General features: G+C 40.7%; 1 protein-coding gene across 1 annotated transcript; it reads right to left on the bottom strand.

Moving 5' to 3' along the window:
* Positions 1-7792: 7792 nt before the first annotated feature.
* On the bottom strand, positions 7793-11158 carry SCGB3A2 (secretoglobin family 3A member 2). Its single transcript, XM_007194195.2, has 3 exons — positions 11011-11158; positions 8335-8537; positions 7793-7938 (listed from the first exon to the last, which is right to left on the bottom strand). The coding sequence occupies exons 1-3, from the start codon at positions 11063-11065 to the stop codon at positions 7915-7917; spliced, it is 282 nt and encodes a 93-aa protein (XP_007194257.1). The 5' UTR covers positions 11066-11158; the 3' UTR covers positions 7793-7914.
* Between the last annotated feature and the right edge of the window lie 6798 nt (positions 11159-17956).

Genomic DNA, 17956 nt, shown 5'->3' with positions numbered 1-17956 from the left:
CTTTGCTTTTTTTTATTTGCTCTCTGTTTTGTTTTGTTTTTCTTTTTTTGTTTTTGTTAGTTTAGGCTTTATTGATTGTTTTCATCTTTGAGTTCTTTGTTTCTTCTCTTGTTTTCTTTTTTTTTTTGTCTGTTTCTTTGTTCCTGTTTGGTTGGTTTTGTTTTATCATTTTTCTTGGGTTTGGTTTGTCTGTTTGTTTTCCTTCTTTTTTGTGTGTTGTTATCATTGTTGCTGTTTGTTTTTGCTCTTTGTCTTGGGTTTTGTTTGTTTTGTTTTCTTTTTTTTTTTCTCTTTTTTCTCTGGCTGCACTGTGTGGCTTGGTTCCCCAGCAAAGGATCAGGCTTGGGCCGCCAGGGTGGGAGTGCTGAATCCAGGACGCTGGACCACCAGAGAATTCCCTAGCCTAGGGAATATTAATCGGCATGTGCTCTCTGGAGGTATCCATCTTGACACCAAGACCCACCTCCACCCAACTGCCTGCAGGCTCCAGCGCTGGACACCTCACACTAAACAACCAGCAAGACAGGAACACAGCCCCACCCATCAGTAGACAGGCTGCCTAAAGCTGTACTAAGTTCACAGACACCCCAAAACACACCACATGATGCACCCCTGCCCATCAGAGGGAAAAGACTCAGCCCCACCCACCAGAGCACAGGCACTAGTCCCTCTCACCAGGAAGCCTACACCAGCCCCTGGACCAACCTCACTTACCAGGGGACAGACAACAGAAGCAAGAAGAACTACAACCCTGCAGCCTGCAGAAAGGAGACAACAAACACAGTAAGTTAGACAAAATGAGATGACACAGAAATATATTGCAGATGAAAAAGCAAGGTAAAAACCCACAAGACCAAATAAATGAAAAGGAAATATGCAATCTACCTGGAAAAGAATTCAGAGTAATGACAGTAAAGATGATCCAAGATGTCAGAAATAGAATGGAGGCAGGATTGAGAAGATACAAGAAATGTTTAACTAGGACCTAGAAGAAGTAAAGAACAAACAATCAGTGATGAACAACACAATAACTGAAATGAAAAATACACTAGAAGGAATCAATAGCAGAATAACTGAGGCTGAAGAATGGATAAATGAGCTGCAAGATAGAATGGTGGAAATAACTGCCATAGAGAATAATGAAAAAAGAATAAAAAGAAATGAGGACAGACTCAGACAGCTCTGGGACAACATTAAACACAACAACATTTGAATTATAATGGTCCCAGAAGAAGAAGAGAAAGAGAAAGGGTCTGAGAAAATATTTGAAGTGGTTATAGTTGAAAACTTCCCTAATATGGGAAAGGGAATAGTCAGTCAAGTCCAGGAAGGGCAGAGAGTCCCATACAGGATAAATCCAAGGAGAAACATGCCAAGACACATATTAAGCAAACTATCAAAAATTAAATACAAAAGAAATTTTTAAAGCAGCAAGGGAAAAGTAACAAAAAACATACAAGGGCATCCCCATAATGTTATCAGCTGATTTTTCAGCAGAAACTCTGCATGCCAGAAGGGAGGATATATTTAAAGTGATGAAAGGGAAAAACCTACAAGCAAGATTACTCTACCCAGCAAGGATCTCATTCAGATTCGACAGAGAAATCAAAAGCTTTACAGACAAGCAAAAGCTAAGAGAATTCAGCTCTACACCAAATGCTAAAGGAACTTCTGTAGGCAGGAAACACAAGAGAACAAAAAGACCTACAAAAACAAACTCAAAACAATTCAGAAAATGGTAATAGGAACATACATATCGATAATTACCTTAAATGTAAATGGATTAAATGCTCCAATCAAAAGACACAGACTGCCTGAATGGATACAAAAACAAGACCCATATATATGCTGTCTACAAGAGACCCACTTCAGACCTAGGGACACATACAGACTGAAAGTGAGGGGATGGGAAAAGATATTCCACGCAAATGCAAATCAAAAGAAAGCTGGAGTAGCAATATTCATATCAGACAAAATAGACTTTAAAATAAAGACTATTACAAGAGACAAAGAAGGTCACTACATAATGATCAAGGGATCATTCCAAGAAGAAGATATAACATTTGTAAATATTTACACACCAACACACACTCCAATACATAAGGCAAATACTAACAGCCATAAAACGGGAAACTGACAGTAACACCATAATAGTGGGGGACTATAACACTCCACTTACACCAATGGATAGATCATTTAGACAGAAAATTAATAAGAAAACACAAGCTTTAAATGACACATTAGACCAGATAGACTTAATTGATATTTATAGGACATTCCATCTGAAAACATCAGAATATACTTTCTTTTCAAGTGTACACGGAACATTCTCCAGGATAGATCACATCTTGGGTCACAAAAAAAGCCTCAGTAAATTTAAGAAAATTGAAATTGTATCAAGCATCTTTTCTGACTACAACGTATGAGATTAGAAATCAATTACAGCAAAAAAACTGTAAAAAACACAAGCACGTGGAGGCTAAACAATATGCTACTAAATAACCAAGAAATCAAAGAGGATATCAAAAATAACTAGGAACAAATGATAATGAAAACACGAGGACCCAAAACCTATGGGATGCAGCAAAAGCAGTTCTAAGAGGGAAGTTTATAGCAATATAATCTTACCTCAAGAAACAAGAAAAAACTCAAATAAACAACCTAATCTTACACCTAAAGCAACTAGAGAAAGAAGCACAACAACAACAACAAAAACCCCAAAGTTAGTAGAAGGAAAGAAATCATGAAGATCAGAGGAGAAATAAGTGAAATAGAAAAGAAGAAGACAATAGCAAAGATCAATGAAACTAAAAGCTGGTTCTTTGAGAAGATAAACAAAATTGATAAACTTTTAGCCAGACTCATCAAGAAAAAAAGGGAGAGGACTGAAATCAATAAAATTAGAAATGAAAAAGGAGAAGTAACAACTGACACTGAAGAAATACAAAGAATCATAAGTGATTACTACAAGCAACTATATGCCAATAAAATGACAACCTGGAAGAAATGGACAGATTCTTAGAAAAGTACAACCTTCCAAGACTGAATCAGGAAGAAATAGAAAATATGAACAGACCAATCACAAGTAATGAAATTGAAACTGCAATTAAAAATCTTCCAACAAACAAAAGTCCAGGACCAGATGGCTTCACTGGCGAACTCTATTAAACATTTAGGGAAGAGCTAACACCTATCCTTCTCAAACTCTTCCAAAAATTGCAGAAGGAGGAACCTCCCAAGTTCATTCTAAAAGGCCATTATCACCCTGATACCAAAACCAAAGATACCACAAAAAAAGAAAATTACAGGCCAATATCACTGATGAACATAGATGCAAAAATCCTCAACAAAATACTAGCCAACCAAATCCAACAACACATTAATGGGATCATACACCATGATCAAGTGGGATTTATCCCAGGAATGCCAGGATTCTTCAATATATGCAAATCAATCAATGTGATATGCTCTATTAACACATTGAAGAATAAAACCCATATGAACATCTCAGTAGATGCTGAAAAAGCTTTTGACAAAATTAAACACCCATTTATGATAGAAACTCTCTGAAAATGGGCATAGAAGGAAACTACCTCAACATAATAAAGGCCATATATGACAAACCCACAGCAAACATCATTCTCAATGGTAAAAAACTGAAAGCACTTCCTCTAAGATCAGGAACAAGACAAGGGTGTCCACTCTTGCCACTCTTATTCAACATAGTTTTGGAAGTCCTAGCCACGGCAATCAGAGAATAAAAAGAAATAAAAGGAATCCAAATTGGAAAAGAAGAAGTAAAACTGTCACTGTTTGCACATGACATGATACTATACATAGAAAATCCTAAAGATGCCACCAGAAAACTACTATACTAAAGATCATCAATGAATTGAGTAAAGTTGCAGGATACAAAATTAATACAAAGAAATCTCTTGCATTCCTATACACTAACAAAGAAAAATCAGAAAGAGAAATTAAGGAAACAATCCCATTCACCATTGCAACAAAGAGAATAAAATACCTAGGACTAAACCTACCTAAGGAAGCGAAAGACCTGTTCGCAGAAAACTATAAGATATTGATGAAAGAAATCAAAGATGACACAAACAGATGGAGAGATATACCATGTTCTTGGATTGGAAGAATCAATATTGTGAAAATGACTATATTACCCAAGGCAATTACAGATTCAGTGCAATCCATATCAAATTACCAATGGCATTTTTCACAGAATTAGAACCAAAAAATTTTACAATTTGCACAGAAACACAAAAAACCCCAAATAGCCAAAGCAATCTCAAGAAAGAAAAACAGAGTTGGAGGAATTAGACTGACTTCAGACTATACTACAAAGCTACAGTAATCAAGACAGTATGGTACTAGCACAAAAACAGAAATATAGATCAATGGAACAGGATAGAAAGCCCAGAGATATACCCACACACTGATGGTCACCTAATCTATGACAAAGCAGGCAAGAATATACAATAGAGAAAAGACAGCCTCTTCAATAAGTGGTGCTGGGAAAACTGGACAGCTACATGTAAAAGAATGAAGTTAGAATACTCTTTAACACCATACACAAAAATAAACTCAAAATGGATTAAAGACCTAAATGTAAGGTCAGACGCTATAAAATTCTTAGAGGAAAACATAGGCAGAACACTCTATGACATAAATCACAGCAAGATCTTTTTTGATCCACCTCCTAGAGTAATGAAGATATAAACAAAAATAAAGAAATGGGACCGAATGAAACTTAAAAGATTTTGCACAGCAAAGGAAACAATAAACAAGACAAAACGACAATCCTCAGAATGGGAGAAAATATTTGCAAATGAAACAACTGACAAAGGATTAATCTCCAAAATATACAAACAGCTCATGCAGTTCAATATAAAAAAAAACCAAACAATCCAATCAAAAAATTTTCAGAAGACCTAAATAGACATTTCTCCAAAGAAGACATACAGATGACCAACAAAACACATGAAAAGATCAACATAACTAATTATCAGAGAAATGCAAATCAAAACTACAATGAGGTATCAACTCACACCGGTCAGATTGGCCATCATCACAAAATCTACAAACAACAAATGCTGGAGAGGTTGTGAAGAAAAGGGAACCCTCTAACACTGTTGGTGGGAATGTAAATAGATACAGCCACTATGGAGAACAGTATGGAGGTTCCTTAAAAAACTAAAAATAGAACTACCATACGACCCAGCAATCCCACTACTGGGCATATACCCTGAGAAAACCATAATTCAAAAAGACACATGCACCCCAATGTTCATTGCAGCACTATTTACAATAGCCAGGACATGAAAGCAACCTAAAAGTCCATCAACCGAGGAATGGATAAAGAAGATGTGGAATGTATATACAATGGTCATAAAAAAGAATGAAATTGTGTCATTTGCAGAGACATGGATGGGCCTAGAGAGTGTCATACAGAGTGAGGTAAGTCAGAAAGAGAAAAACCAATATCGTATATTAACGCATATATGTGGAATCTAGAAAAATGGTATAAATGATCTTATTTGCACAGCAGAAATAGAGACACAGATGTAGAGAACAAACGTATGGATACCAAGGGGGAGAGGGGGTTCAGTGGGATGAACTAGGAGATTGGGATTGACATGTTTACACTACTATGTATAAAATAGATAACTAGTGAGAACCTACTGTGTAGCACTGGGAACTCTACTCGGTGCTCTGTGGTGACCTAAATGGGAAGGAAATCCAAAGTAGAGGAGGTATATGTGTACGTATGGCGGATTCACTTTGCTCTACAGCAGAAACTGACACAGCAGTGTAAAGCAACTATACTCTAATATAAATAAATAAATAAATAAAAAGAAATAGCAGGAATCAAGGTAATCTTCACAGAGGAGATGAAGTTAATACTATATTAGTCAGGAACCAACCAGGAAACAGAAACTATTTATATGCTTAGAACAGAGGGAATGTAATGCACAGAATTGACTCAGTAGATGATAGAAGACCTAAAAAAATCAAATAGGTGATGGTGAGGCAGCTTAGAAACTGATAACAGCAGGAAGCCAGTATGAACTTCAGCTGGAGAGAAAAAGAAGAGATGGTGTAACAAGAGTCCAGGGACTGGAGTCACCTGCCAAAAGCTGAAACAAATATAAACTTATCCAGCAGGACCTGGTGGCTCAGACATAGTGCAGGCACTTCCAGAGACTTCTCCCAAATAGAGAGAGAGAGAGAGAGAGAGGGGAGGCCACACTCTGGCCTTTCCCCTTTTCCCACCTCCCATCTCCTGCCTGGGCCTTCTGGGGCAGAATGCAGCCCAAATATCAACTGACATGGGAACCTGAGAAACTGACCTGGGAACCACCTGCAAGGGTCAGCATCATGTCCCCTCCCTCCCCCTAATATGGAGCAGAGCATGGAAAGCATGGGGAATGGATCTAAGGGCAAATAGCCCCAAGATTGGCACAAGCCCAAGTCTGGAGGCAGACTGGGGCAGACATTGTAGGTGGGAAGAAGCTTGAGTTTTTTCATTAAGGCATAAGAGTGTTAGCAGCGGGGCTTCCCTGGTGGCGCAGCAGTTGAGAACCTGCCTGCCAATGCAGGGGACACGGGTTCGAGCCCTGGTCTGGGAAGATCCCACATGCCGCGGAGCAACTGGGCCCGTGAGCCACAACTACTGAGCCTGCGCGTCTGGAGCCTGTGCTCCGCAACGAGAGAGGCCGCGATAGTGAGAGGCCCGCGCACCGCGATGAAGAGTGGCCCCCGCTTGCCACAACTAGAGAAAGCCCTCGCACAGAAACGAAGACCCAACACAGCCATAAATAAATAAAAATAAAATAAATTTAAAAAAAAAAAAAAAAAAAAAAGAGTGTTAGCAGCAAAGAGATTTAGTTATCTCTTTAGCATGGCTGGGGCTGGAGCACATGTGAAGAAAGGAATATTGATGAGACTAGACATGTAAAGTAAGGCCAGATCATGAAAGACCTTGTATGCCATGCTAAGGAGCTTGAAATCTATTTTATAGGTGGTCGTATAGAGCCAGAATTATGTCTTGGAAAAGATGATTCTGGAATCATAGTACACGGTAGCACTGAGGAAAGGAAAGGATAGTTCAGAACCATTTGCCAGAGAATGACGTAGTAGAGGCCTAACTTGGTGGAAGGGTCTGTGAAGCTATGGGGTGGCACTAATATAACTGCTAACTTAATCAAACCTCACATTCTGGTGATGTAGACTCCAAACAAATGAAGCTTGTAAAACTTCCCTTTTCTTCACACCCTCTCCAGCATTTATTGTTCGTAGATTTTGTGATGATGGCCATTCTGACCAGTGTGAGGTGATATCTCATTGTAGCTGTGACTTGCATTTCTCTAATAATTAGTGATGTTGAGCATCTTTTCATGTTTTGGAGCATCTACTCTATCCAAACTATCAGAGTGTCACCAGGTAACACCAGTGGAAGAACTACCCAGGGGAATCCAAGGCAAACTGCAGAATTATAATCAAATAAAGTGCTTTTATTTTAAGGCTTAAAAAAAAAATTCCTTAGAAGTAGGGGAATAGGAACATAAGGCATCTGGAAACATTGTCAGATAAACAATGGTTGAAGAAAATGGAGACGTTCAAGTTAGAGATAAGGAGATGGAAAAAATCATTACGCCTTACTGAAAATGCGAGTTGTCTTTATAACAACAGGCTCTCTAGAGTTTATAACCCAAGGAAAAAATTATCTAGTTAGGCCCTTCTGAAGAGAGCTCCCCAAATAAAAATAGGACAAACTGAAGTCTGTTCATTGCTTTATTCATTCTTTTCAGGAGTCACTGAATTTTAGGATGGAAGGAGTTTCAGCCAGGGAGGAGGAGAGCATCATCTCCTTCCCTCCTCCACTCTTGCTTTTTTCTGCTGTCACACCAAATGTGAGAGTGCCTCCTGAAAGTCAAAAAGGCAATATTAAAAATAAGAGCAGCTACATATCATTAGCACATCACCAAAAATAGTCACTATCCTATTTCGCTACCATTTTACTTACAAAGAAACAAAAGGTCAGAGTGGTTAAGTCCCATCCAGAATCACAAAGCTGGGAAGTGGCATACATTTCACGACTAGCATACGTCTCTCTCATTCAAAAATTCCTTCTAGAAGTGTGGATATTGCACTTTCCTTGAGATTCAAGGACATGCAAAATGTGTATGAGTACAGTAAGCAAGGGGGAAATACAGGTTCACAAATGAGAACAAGGTGGGGTGGAAGTGGGGTGGAGAGGTTGAGCACTCAGGGTGACTAAGCCCTGCCCTTTGATGAGTTAGCCCCACAAGCTGCAGTTACCAGCAGTTTCTTCACGGCCTCAGAGGCCTCTGGTCCCAGCTCACTCACACACTTCCTTAGCCCTTCCACAAGGTGCTCAACAGAAATGCCCAGAGTTTTCAGAAGAAGCTTAAGTGGGTCCATGAGGGGGAGATCGTTGTCCAGAGGTAAAGGTAAAACCTTGTTGACAGGAAGTGGCAAACTGTTGATGAAGAAGGCGGTAGCTGCAGAGCAAAAGAGATCCCAAGTAAAACAAGGCACTTCCAGTTCCTATGACCTCACCACCTTCCACTCTCTCCATCAATGGCTCCATTCCAGCCCTACTCATCTTGATTTCTCATGAAAACATCTGCTTCCAGACCTTTGCCCCTCCCATTCCATCTCTCTAGAACTTTCTTTCCCCAGATAACTACATGCCTTTCTTCCTTGTTTGGTCTCTCCTCAGATGTTACATTCTCAGAGATGTATCTAAAATGGTATCACCCGTCACCCTCTATCTTTATTTTTTCTTACCACTACTTAAAGTATTAAATCTTTATTCATTTCTTTACTTTGCCTTCATCCTCTCACTAGAATGTAGGATCCATGAGAATAAGAAATTTGAGTTTTATTCACTACCATACCCTATGCCTAGCACAGACCCTGGCATATAGTAAGCACTCAAAAGATACTGGTGATTGACTAGATGGGAGTATAGTTTGCATGTGGCTGTCTCCACAGCCCACAAGTTTGAAACCAAAGGGAAGATGCCATAATGAACCTCCATTTGGAGACATGAATGGACCCAACCACAGCCCAGGAAACTGCTCCCAACCAGTCCAACTCAATGCTACAAACATAAGTGAACAGAGACTCTATGCCAGTTGGTGCAGATACACAGACGAATAAAACAAGATATTCCACTCAGAGAACCCACACAGTCTGGTGGACAAAAAAGATTTGTGTATGCCACAGTGCAGCATGTGCTATGCTAATATTATGGACAAAGCTCTATGGAAACACAAAAGAAGTGATGATTAATTCTAACGTAGGAGAACGCTACAGGAATCTTCCAAGAATAGATGTTGCAGGAGATGTGTCTTGAGGCAAATGTCAGGATCACAGGTAAAGAAGGGGAGCAGCATTTTAAAGAGGAAAAAAATTAACCAAGGCATTGAGATATTAAGGTGAAAGTGCATACACAGGATGGTGAGTCTTCTTCAGAATTCCAGTGGGGTGTGCTGAGGAGGGATAAAGAAGGTTAGGCTGCAACTTGGGTGGGGCGGATTTTCAAAGCCTTGAATGTCATACAGATGAGTTTGAGACTTTTTTCCCCAAGGGTAATGGGGAGCTATCAAGGTTCTTATATGGAATAATTGCATTTTATATCTTCAGCTTTAGAAAGATAACTTTCACATAGAAGAGGTTAGAGAATGAGGAAAATGCTTATGATACATATTTTTACAAAACACATTTGCGTATGTATAAATACACACATGCAGAAGCACACACATGAGACACACATCCTCCTGCTGGCTAAGACCCTGCCAGTACTTCATTCTCTTTGTAATACTTTTTATTTTCCCATTCAAATCATAAAAATGGAGCTTGTGCAGCTATTTCTCCTTCATCTTCTACCACCCACTTTCCCTCCAAAACTCTCCCCCAGAAGGGGGATATTTATTTCCCCTCCACCCATCTTTCTGCTGCCACCTCTTCCCATGTGTCCTTAGACACCAAAGGACAACAAAATAGCCAAAACTGATGAAGTTACAAATTAGTTCAAAAATTCAAAAAAAATTCACAAGCCAAAGTTGCCAATGTAGGCATGGGTATCACAGTTTCTCATGATTAATCTCTGTACTTCTTATTTTCAACACTTTGGTGACTGTCTTCTCTGTATGTACTTACATATTCCAGAGGGGAGACCCTCAAAGCTTTTTGTTCTCCAAATGAGCAGTGGCCATTATGATGGATTTTGCAGATGCGCCCAAATATCTCTTCCTATAGTTAAAATGACTCCCTCCAAAAAGAAAGGATCAGTTCCCATTCTCCAAGAAATCAGCCTCTATACCCTACCTAGAAATGGAACTGTTCACCCCTCAGCTCTCCCACAGAGCTCTGTCTGTATTGTCATTGTGCATTAATGACTGGTCTAGTACGGCAGTGACCTGTAGAAGTCTTCTCTCCCTTGCCAGACTATAAGAACCTTGAGAACAATATTTATGTCTGATTCAGGTCTGAATCTTCGAATGCCTATCCAGTGACCAATGGCTTATAGCTATTCAACAAATACCCACTGATTGTGTGAAGAGATAAACGTAGCTATGTCTCAAGAGAACCAACGCTGCAAACTGATTAGAGGTGATAGCAAGAATGACTCCATATAGTTTCAGAAACATAAAAGAAAGAAGTCACAAAATCAGATCTTAACTCAAAATTAAGGAAGATTAATGGTGGCCGAAGTTCAATACTGAAGTGCGTTTGTTGAACTTCTGTGGGGGCTGGTTAACTTCTTTGTAGGATACACCAGGGATAGTACTTGTATTGGGTTAGAGCTTGGAGCTGGGAGCAGGGGACATCTAAAGTCCCTTCTGATCTTACTATTCTGTGGCTCTAAAACTCCCTCCACCATATTCCACTGGGAGCCTAGGCTTACCAGTTGTGTTCCTGTTAACAGAAAAATACAGAAATATCATATGTTCCCAGCTTACTTACCAGAGTAACTGCAAATGCTGATGGTCACCAGCAGGAACACAGTGACCAGCTTCATTGTACGTTATCTGTGATATTTCCCTGGAGTTTAAAATTAAACTGGAAAACCTAATGAGTCCACCGAGCCAGTGGTTCCCCTTGCTGTACCAAGTGCGGCAGTGGCTTTTGCACACACACATATTTATACACCAAACAGGGACCTGAATTTCAGTCACGACCACTTGACTCGCCCCAGGGGAGAAAAGCATGGAGGTCATGTTTTCTCACTAAACAAGTTGGAGGTTTTTTCCGCTTTCTCTCATGTTCCCATGAGAAACAAAGCCCTAACTTAAAACACTCTCAAGGATCTCTTGCATAAGCTCTTACACAGAGTTGCAGGTGGGAAGCAAAGAGCTCTAAAAGTCCTTCTCCTGGAAGAACTCTGAAAAGAAGGGAAGGTTTCATATTGGGATTAAAGAGAGTGAAAATTCTGTTGCTTTCCTCCAGTTTCCTATTCACTTAAAGTTTGGAGAAACACATTAACTGATGAGCTCGCCAGTTGCAGGAGTAATCCCAATGTCCCTTCAGTCCTGAAATAATACAGACTCAGCTTACTGGCATTTAGTGCCACGTTTCTCTGGAATTTACCTCCACCCACCCCATTCCTGCTCACACATCTACATGGCAAGATCTTCTACCATTTCTAGTGTCTCCAACTTATTTGGGGAACACCCAGGGTCACGCCTTCTCTGTGTTCTCATATAGCTCAGGATCGAAGATCAAAATGCCTTTTTAAAAACCTGGGATTCAATATTTACTCTTTGTGTAACCTTAGATTTGACGTATTTTATTCTATAGTATTGTTCTCCTCATCTAAAATGGGACATTTAACAGCTAACAGCAAGATGGTCTCAAAGGTGTGTGACCCTGAGAAAAAAAATTTTTTTACAAGACCCCATCCATATAAACAACTTGGGTCACAAAAATATGCATGTCAGAACCCTTCTGGCAGTCCAGTCCCTTGTAATCATGCAAAAGAAATACTGTGCTGGCCACAGGAACAATCTGTTTGCAAGGCTGCCCTCCTGCAACCAGGACTCAGCCATGGGGCCCTAGGATGACCCTATTTGTAAGCCCAAGTCCTAGAGTTCCTTGGGGTATCTGGTACAGGAAAGAGAGAAAGAATGAAACTTGAAGGGGAGAAATAAGATCCAGGGTCCAGGTGGATCCCAGTCCCAGCTTGGAGCTCCCTGACCAAATGACATTGCTGGCCCCAGCCAGCCCCTGCCACTGAAGGGGTACTTAGAACATTGTGAGGAAGATACATCAAGGCATAGTCCCCTCTAGGTGCAAGGCCAGGAGTTGGGGCCCCACTTGAGGGTGTGGTATTGTTATCAGGATTTAATGTAATTATGTAGACCCAGGATATAACTGTACCAAACCAAGATTAACACCTAACAAGTGTCACCTGCTATTCATTTCTGTGCATTACCGAGTTATAACTGCCATTTCTTTATTTTTCTGCTACATTATAAACTGCATGGAGGAGATCATGTATTACTGCCACACATACGCAATCCTGCCCCTTCTACTGCTTTCTCTGCCAGAGACAGCTTCAGTTTTTCCTGGGGAGCTATCACCTAGCCAGGGATGTTGATGTTCCAGAACTCTCACAGGGCCAAGGTTGTGTGTGGTAAAGTGGTGGCGAGTTGATGCCGTCCTTTATTTTTATGTTATGACCTTTCTACAGGATACGAAAACTGTACTGCCCTCATCTCTGCTGGTTGTTTCCATTTTGCTCTCACATCCTCTCCGTGCACGTCCCCCCCCTCTGCCCTGCACTATAGGAGGCTCAGTTTTTCAAACTGTGGTTTCCAGACTTCCTGGCCAATTGCGTTCTGGTTAGGATCGGCTAATGGGAGGCACTGGGAAAAGATTGGAGGGGAGAGAAAGGGAGAAATCAGGGTGCTTCTCCCTCTCCCTGCTTCAGGAGACATCTCAGGCAGTGACGGCCACTTCACCATGGCTCCAGCTCCTTCCAGAAAGGCCCTTTCATCTGCGGTCCCCGACACACCAGGCAGTCCCACCATCGTTCCGGCTTCCACAGTGCAGCCCCAGCCTGGGCCCAACCTGCTCTCCCTATCCCTCCCGGCCAAGAAGCAGTAGCAGCTTCCTGCACTTTCTAATCTCAGAGTTGACTCGCCTTTCCCCTGGGTGCTTTAACTGCCTTTCTGGCATCTTGTGAATTATCCTTCAAGTTAAATTTTTCCTGTTTGATTACCTGGCATGGTTTTGACTTTCTGGCTGGGTTCTGACTAACACAGCATACTAAAATATAGTAGAGCTTTTGGCAAAAAACAGATATTTCTGTTTGGAAACATAGCCTCTCTCTCGCAACTGCCAAGTTATGAGTCCACAAGGGGCTGGACCAATCCAAGAGAAATAGAGCAATACACACACACGGATGCTTCTCCCTTTCTACCTCTGAAGTGTGTGGCACTGTCTCCAGCTTGTCTGCTGGTCCTGGAGGTGAGTTCTTTCCCAGGAAGTTCCTCAGACCTCAGTTCTTTCCCAGGAAGTGCTAATAGATTTCTGGTGGGCCCATCTAATAGTCGACCAGACATTGTCTTGACCAAAACCTGGTAGTAAACATGGATGGCTTAGACTAAAGGCTAGAACCTCCTCCATGCAAAACACACACACACACACACACACACTCTCTCTCTCTCTCTCTGTCACACTTACAAACACAAATGTCCACATGCTTACACATATATGAACAGTAATATGTGCACGTGAACAGACAGACATCACATAACCTTCAAGCACTACTGTTTTCATTTCTTTTGTTCAACAAATAGTTATTGAGCATCTACTCTGTGCCTGACACTGTCAGGAACTAAGACTGGAGTAGTAAATGAGGCAAGCAAATTTCTTGCTTTTGTGGAGCTGACAGTGTATGGGATAAACAGACAATAAACAGGTAAACAAATAAAGAACTAGTAGTAAGTCCTATGAAGAAGCTAATAGGGTGCTCTGATTGTAAAGAACAAGAGGATTGGGGGTACAGTCAGACCTGAAAAGAGACTCAGACTTGGCTACTCCCATGCTTCCTGCATTCTGAGCCCATGTATTAGTCATGTCTTTTTATTCCATATTTCTGATGCTTTGACATTTCGGAGGCTTGCTGACCTTGGAGGGACTGCCCCTCCCAGGGCTAGCTAATTCCTAGAGATAGCAAATGGCTCACCTGGGAGTGTACCTTTCATATGCAAACCAACCAATCCAGAGCCCACACTGCCAACCACCTCCTTCAGGAAGCCCTTGTCCCCGACTGGGCCACTGCCCACCTGCCTCAATCACCCCCGGGCCCAGGCAGCTACCAGACAACTAGGGACAGTCCCTATACCCCAGAGCCCACTGAAATTATTCAAACTAGCCTATCCTAAACCAGCTTACCCTGTCTCCCCATCCCTTCCCATGGAAAACTGCTGGGAAGTTTGAGTAAAGGCTCCTGCCCACTCACCTGCCCCACCCTCCTGACAAACCCAGTGCTTCCCATGTGCCCTTACTGCCCTGTGGTGTGGCATGACCCTTTTCTTGGGAATCTGTCAGTATAACAAGCTATCTTTTCAATGGCAGTTATCTCCTGATCTGATGACCTGAATAATAATAAAACATATTTTAAAACAGCCTTCTATGCTCTTCTTGTGCCGTTGTTATGCTACTGATACTGATATTATTTGTATTAACGTTTTCTTTCCCAGGACTAATTTGTAAACATCTCAAGCGGCTTTGTCTTGTTCATGTTTGGATCCTAACACAGAATCCTACACACTTGATAATATTATTAAGAACCACCAATCAGTGCCAGGCCCTACACTTTGCATATGGTATCCATTTCATTCTCATAAAGCCCCTGAAGATAAGAGCTTTTATCCCATTTTATAAATGAGAGGTCTGAAGCTGGAAGCAATGAATTAATTGCCAAGGTCACTTAGATAATATATAATGTGGCCAGAATTTGAGTCCTTTCTTCTGATTTGTATTTCTTTACCTTTAAACACTTAACTAATATGCTTTTCCAGTAAGCATTTGTTAATAAATTAATTCATGAAAAGAAATGAAAAGGAAATGAATACCAGTGTTTCTAAATTAATTTTCAAAGTGTTTTTCAAATGAATTTTTTGTGGAGATTAAATTAATAAGCGAGAGTGGAAGTTCAATTAGCCATTCAACAAGTATTTATTGAGCATGTTTGGTGGATCTGCCTCTGTGGTAGATTCTGGGAATACAGCAGGAAGAAAGCCAGCATGGCTCTTGCCTCATCTTAATTATATTAAAGGAAACTGTTAGAAGCAAGTCAGTAAGTCCAACATAATAACGGCCATATATGACAAACCCACAGCTAACATCATACTCAATGGTGAAAAACTGAAAGCATTTCCTCTAAGATCAGGAACGAGAAAAAGATGCCCACTCTTACCACTCTTATTCAACATAGTTTTAGAAGTCCTAGCCATGGCAATCAGAAAGGAAAAAGAAATAAAAGGAATCCAAATTGGAAAAGAGGAAGTAAAACTGTCACTGTTTGCAGATGACATGACACTATACATAGAAAATCCTAAAGACACCACCAGAAAAACTACTAGAGCTCATCAATGAATTCAGTCAAGTTGCAGGATACAAAATTAGGTTGCATTCCTATGCACTAACAACGAAAGATCAGAAAGAGAAACTAAGGAAACAATCCCACTTACCATTGCATGAAAAAGAATAAAATACCTAGGAATAAACTTACCTAAGGAGGCAGAAGACCTGTACTCCAAAAACAATAAGATGCTGATGAAAGAAATTGAAGATGACACAAACAGATGGAAAGATATACCGTGTCCTTTTTGTCTCTGTGAGGAGAATGACAGTTCTAAAGAAGCCAGCTGAATGTAGATTCAAGACACAAACCAGAAAAAGAAAAGAATCAGCCTGAGATTTCATCTCACACTCTTTCTTCTATCTGAAAAGAGACAATTATTGGTAAGTCACACTGGAGACATCAAAGTAGAGCTCATTATCTTCTCTTCTACTTTCTGTAAATTGGATGGTCAAAGTGACAAAGTGAAACCTAAATAAAACGGGATATAGCCTCAAAATTTGTCTTGAAAACACAAGCATGTAACAATCAAATGTCACAGCTTTGCATACCAACCTTATAGAGTTTGGAGAAAAGCAAAAAAATAAAATAAAATAAAATAAAAATAACCTGTTCCTGGCTCTCTTCCCTATTGATTGAATCCTATTTAGTGAAAAATCAGTCCACTGTTGTTTAAGACTAACTTTTAGCCCCTGTAGAGGCACTGCAGGGAAATCCAAATGGAACATGAGCCCATGAGGGTGAAACACAGGAAGTGACGCATGAATCAAGACCAAACCAAAGTACAAATCTAGGAAGCCTCAAAAAAGGAGAAAATTGATTTGCCCAGGCTGGATTTTTCAAAGATGACTTCAAATGATTCTTGAATTCAAAGATTTGGATAAGAAGAGAAGATGAGAACTAAAAGTAGAATTTGTAATGTTTTATTTTAAGAAACTAATTGAGACAAGTAAGTAAGCTAAAAAGGAAGATGTGTGGAAAAAGTCTCTTTTATCTTTCTCTGTCCAGCACTGTTCATCCACATGCCTGACCATGCAAATTTCAAACAAATGCTTAGTTTACAATCAAACAATCAATGAATTGCATCAGATGAGTTAATGAGAAGGTATGGCTATAAAAAACTAAACTCTGGTGGCCTGAATGAGACTACCACTTGATCTGGCAAGACTTGATCCATAGTGAGAAATATGGGTTCTTGAGCAGGGTCAAACCTGGTCATAGGGGTTTATAAAGCACATTAGTGTAAGGGAAGCAGAAAGGCCGTTCAGTGAGGAGGAGTCTGGGTCCAGATGACCCCATACTCCCAAACCATGGCGCAGTCCCACGTTCACAGCTAATGTCACTATCTTGTTAGGGGGCCAGAATAGCATCTGCTATAACTTCCTTCCAGCGAGGATGTCAGCCCTCCCAGAAGGCAGCTCTTCAGCGCCTAGCAGACATTCTCCATGACATGATCATGTTCTAAGTCCTACCTTTCAACTGCCCTTTATAGGGGAATGACTTTATTTACCATATTATCTGGTAACCTTGCAGGGATCCACATATGTGAAGGGTCGAACCATTGTTTATCTGAGTCTTGGGGGAACACCTTGCGATCCTCCTGGAACCCGAGAGGATGCGAGGACTACAGTAGCTGCTATGAGCTATCTCCCACGTGCCTTCACATCTCTCCAGGGAAGCTGTCATAAGACATTGCCTCCCAGGTCCTATGAGGTGTGGGACTTTCTGCCCTAACCGCCCTTGGAACAGAAATGCAGAATATTAAAACCTAAGCCTCTCAGCTGCAGTCTAGAAATAGCTCCCCACAATCGGCCTTGGAGTCATCCAACCCCTTCTGTTTCATTGTCATCCTTTTTAATGTATGGGACAAAGATGACAGGGAGCTGACACTTTTGGTCTATTCTCCTCTTTGCTGTCTATGTAAAGTGATAAACTGACTAAATCTAAAAGTGGCTCATTGTATCTCTAGCAACTAAATCAGTGACGGCCTCGGCCTTGCCTGCTCTTGAATATGTGAGCTTAACACCCTTCCAAGAAACAGCCAAACTGCACATTCACCCTGTGGGTGTGACTCAAAGAAGAACATGAGAAGTTCATGGCGTACTTTGCCAAGTTGCAGGTCCTCACTCAGTGCCTCTGCTATAAATCGTTTCCCCCTTTCCAAATGTTTACACTATGACTCTTGACCAGAAGTACAGGGAGGGATAGGCCTTTTTACTAAGATGAGTGGGCCCCTGGCAAGCCTCAGGATGAGCAATCAATTTGTTAGATATGATAATGATGATGATGATTGCCATTATTTCCCTCTCTACTTTTTTT

The sequence above is a fragment of the Balaenoptera acutorostrata genome, chromosome 2 (assembly GCF_949987535.1).
Source record: "Balaenoptera acutorostrata chromosome 2, mBalAcu1.1, whole genome shotgun sequence".
Taxonomy (NCBI): Eukaryota; Metazoa; Chordata; class Mammalia; order Artiodactyla; family Balaenopteridae; genus Balaenoptera; species Balaenoptera acutorostrata.
This window is presented reverse-complemented; position numbering and strand designations above follow the sequence as displayed.

What these genes read in the sequence shown, in the direction of transcription:
- SCGB3A2 (XM_007194195.2), bottom strand. Translation starts at nt 11,065, where the DNA reads ATGAAGCTGGTCACTGTGTTCCTGCTGGTGACCATCAGCATTTGCAGT. An exon ending in CAGCATTTGCAGTTACTCTG is followed by an intron (nt 8,538 to 11,010) that starts GTAAGTAAGCTG and finishes TTTGCTCTGCAG; the next exon opens with CTACCGCCTTCTTCATCAAC. An exon ending in AGGCCGTGAAGAAACTGCTG is followed by an intron (nt 7,939 to 8,334) that starts GTAACTGCAGCT and finishes TTTGACTTTCAG; the next exon opens with GAGGCACTCTCACATTTGGT.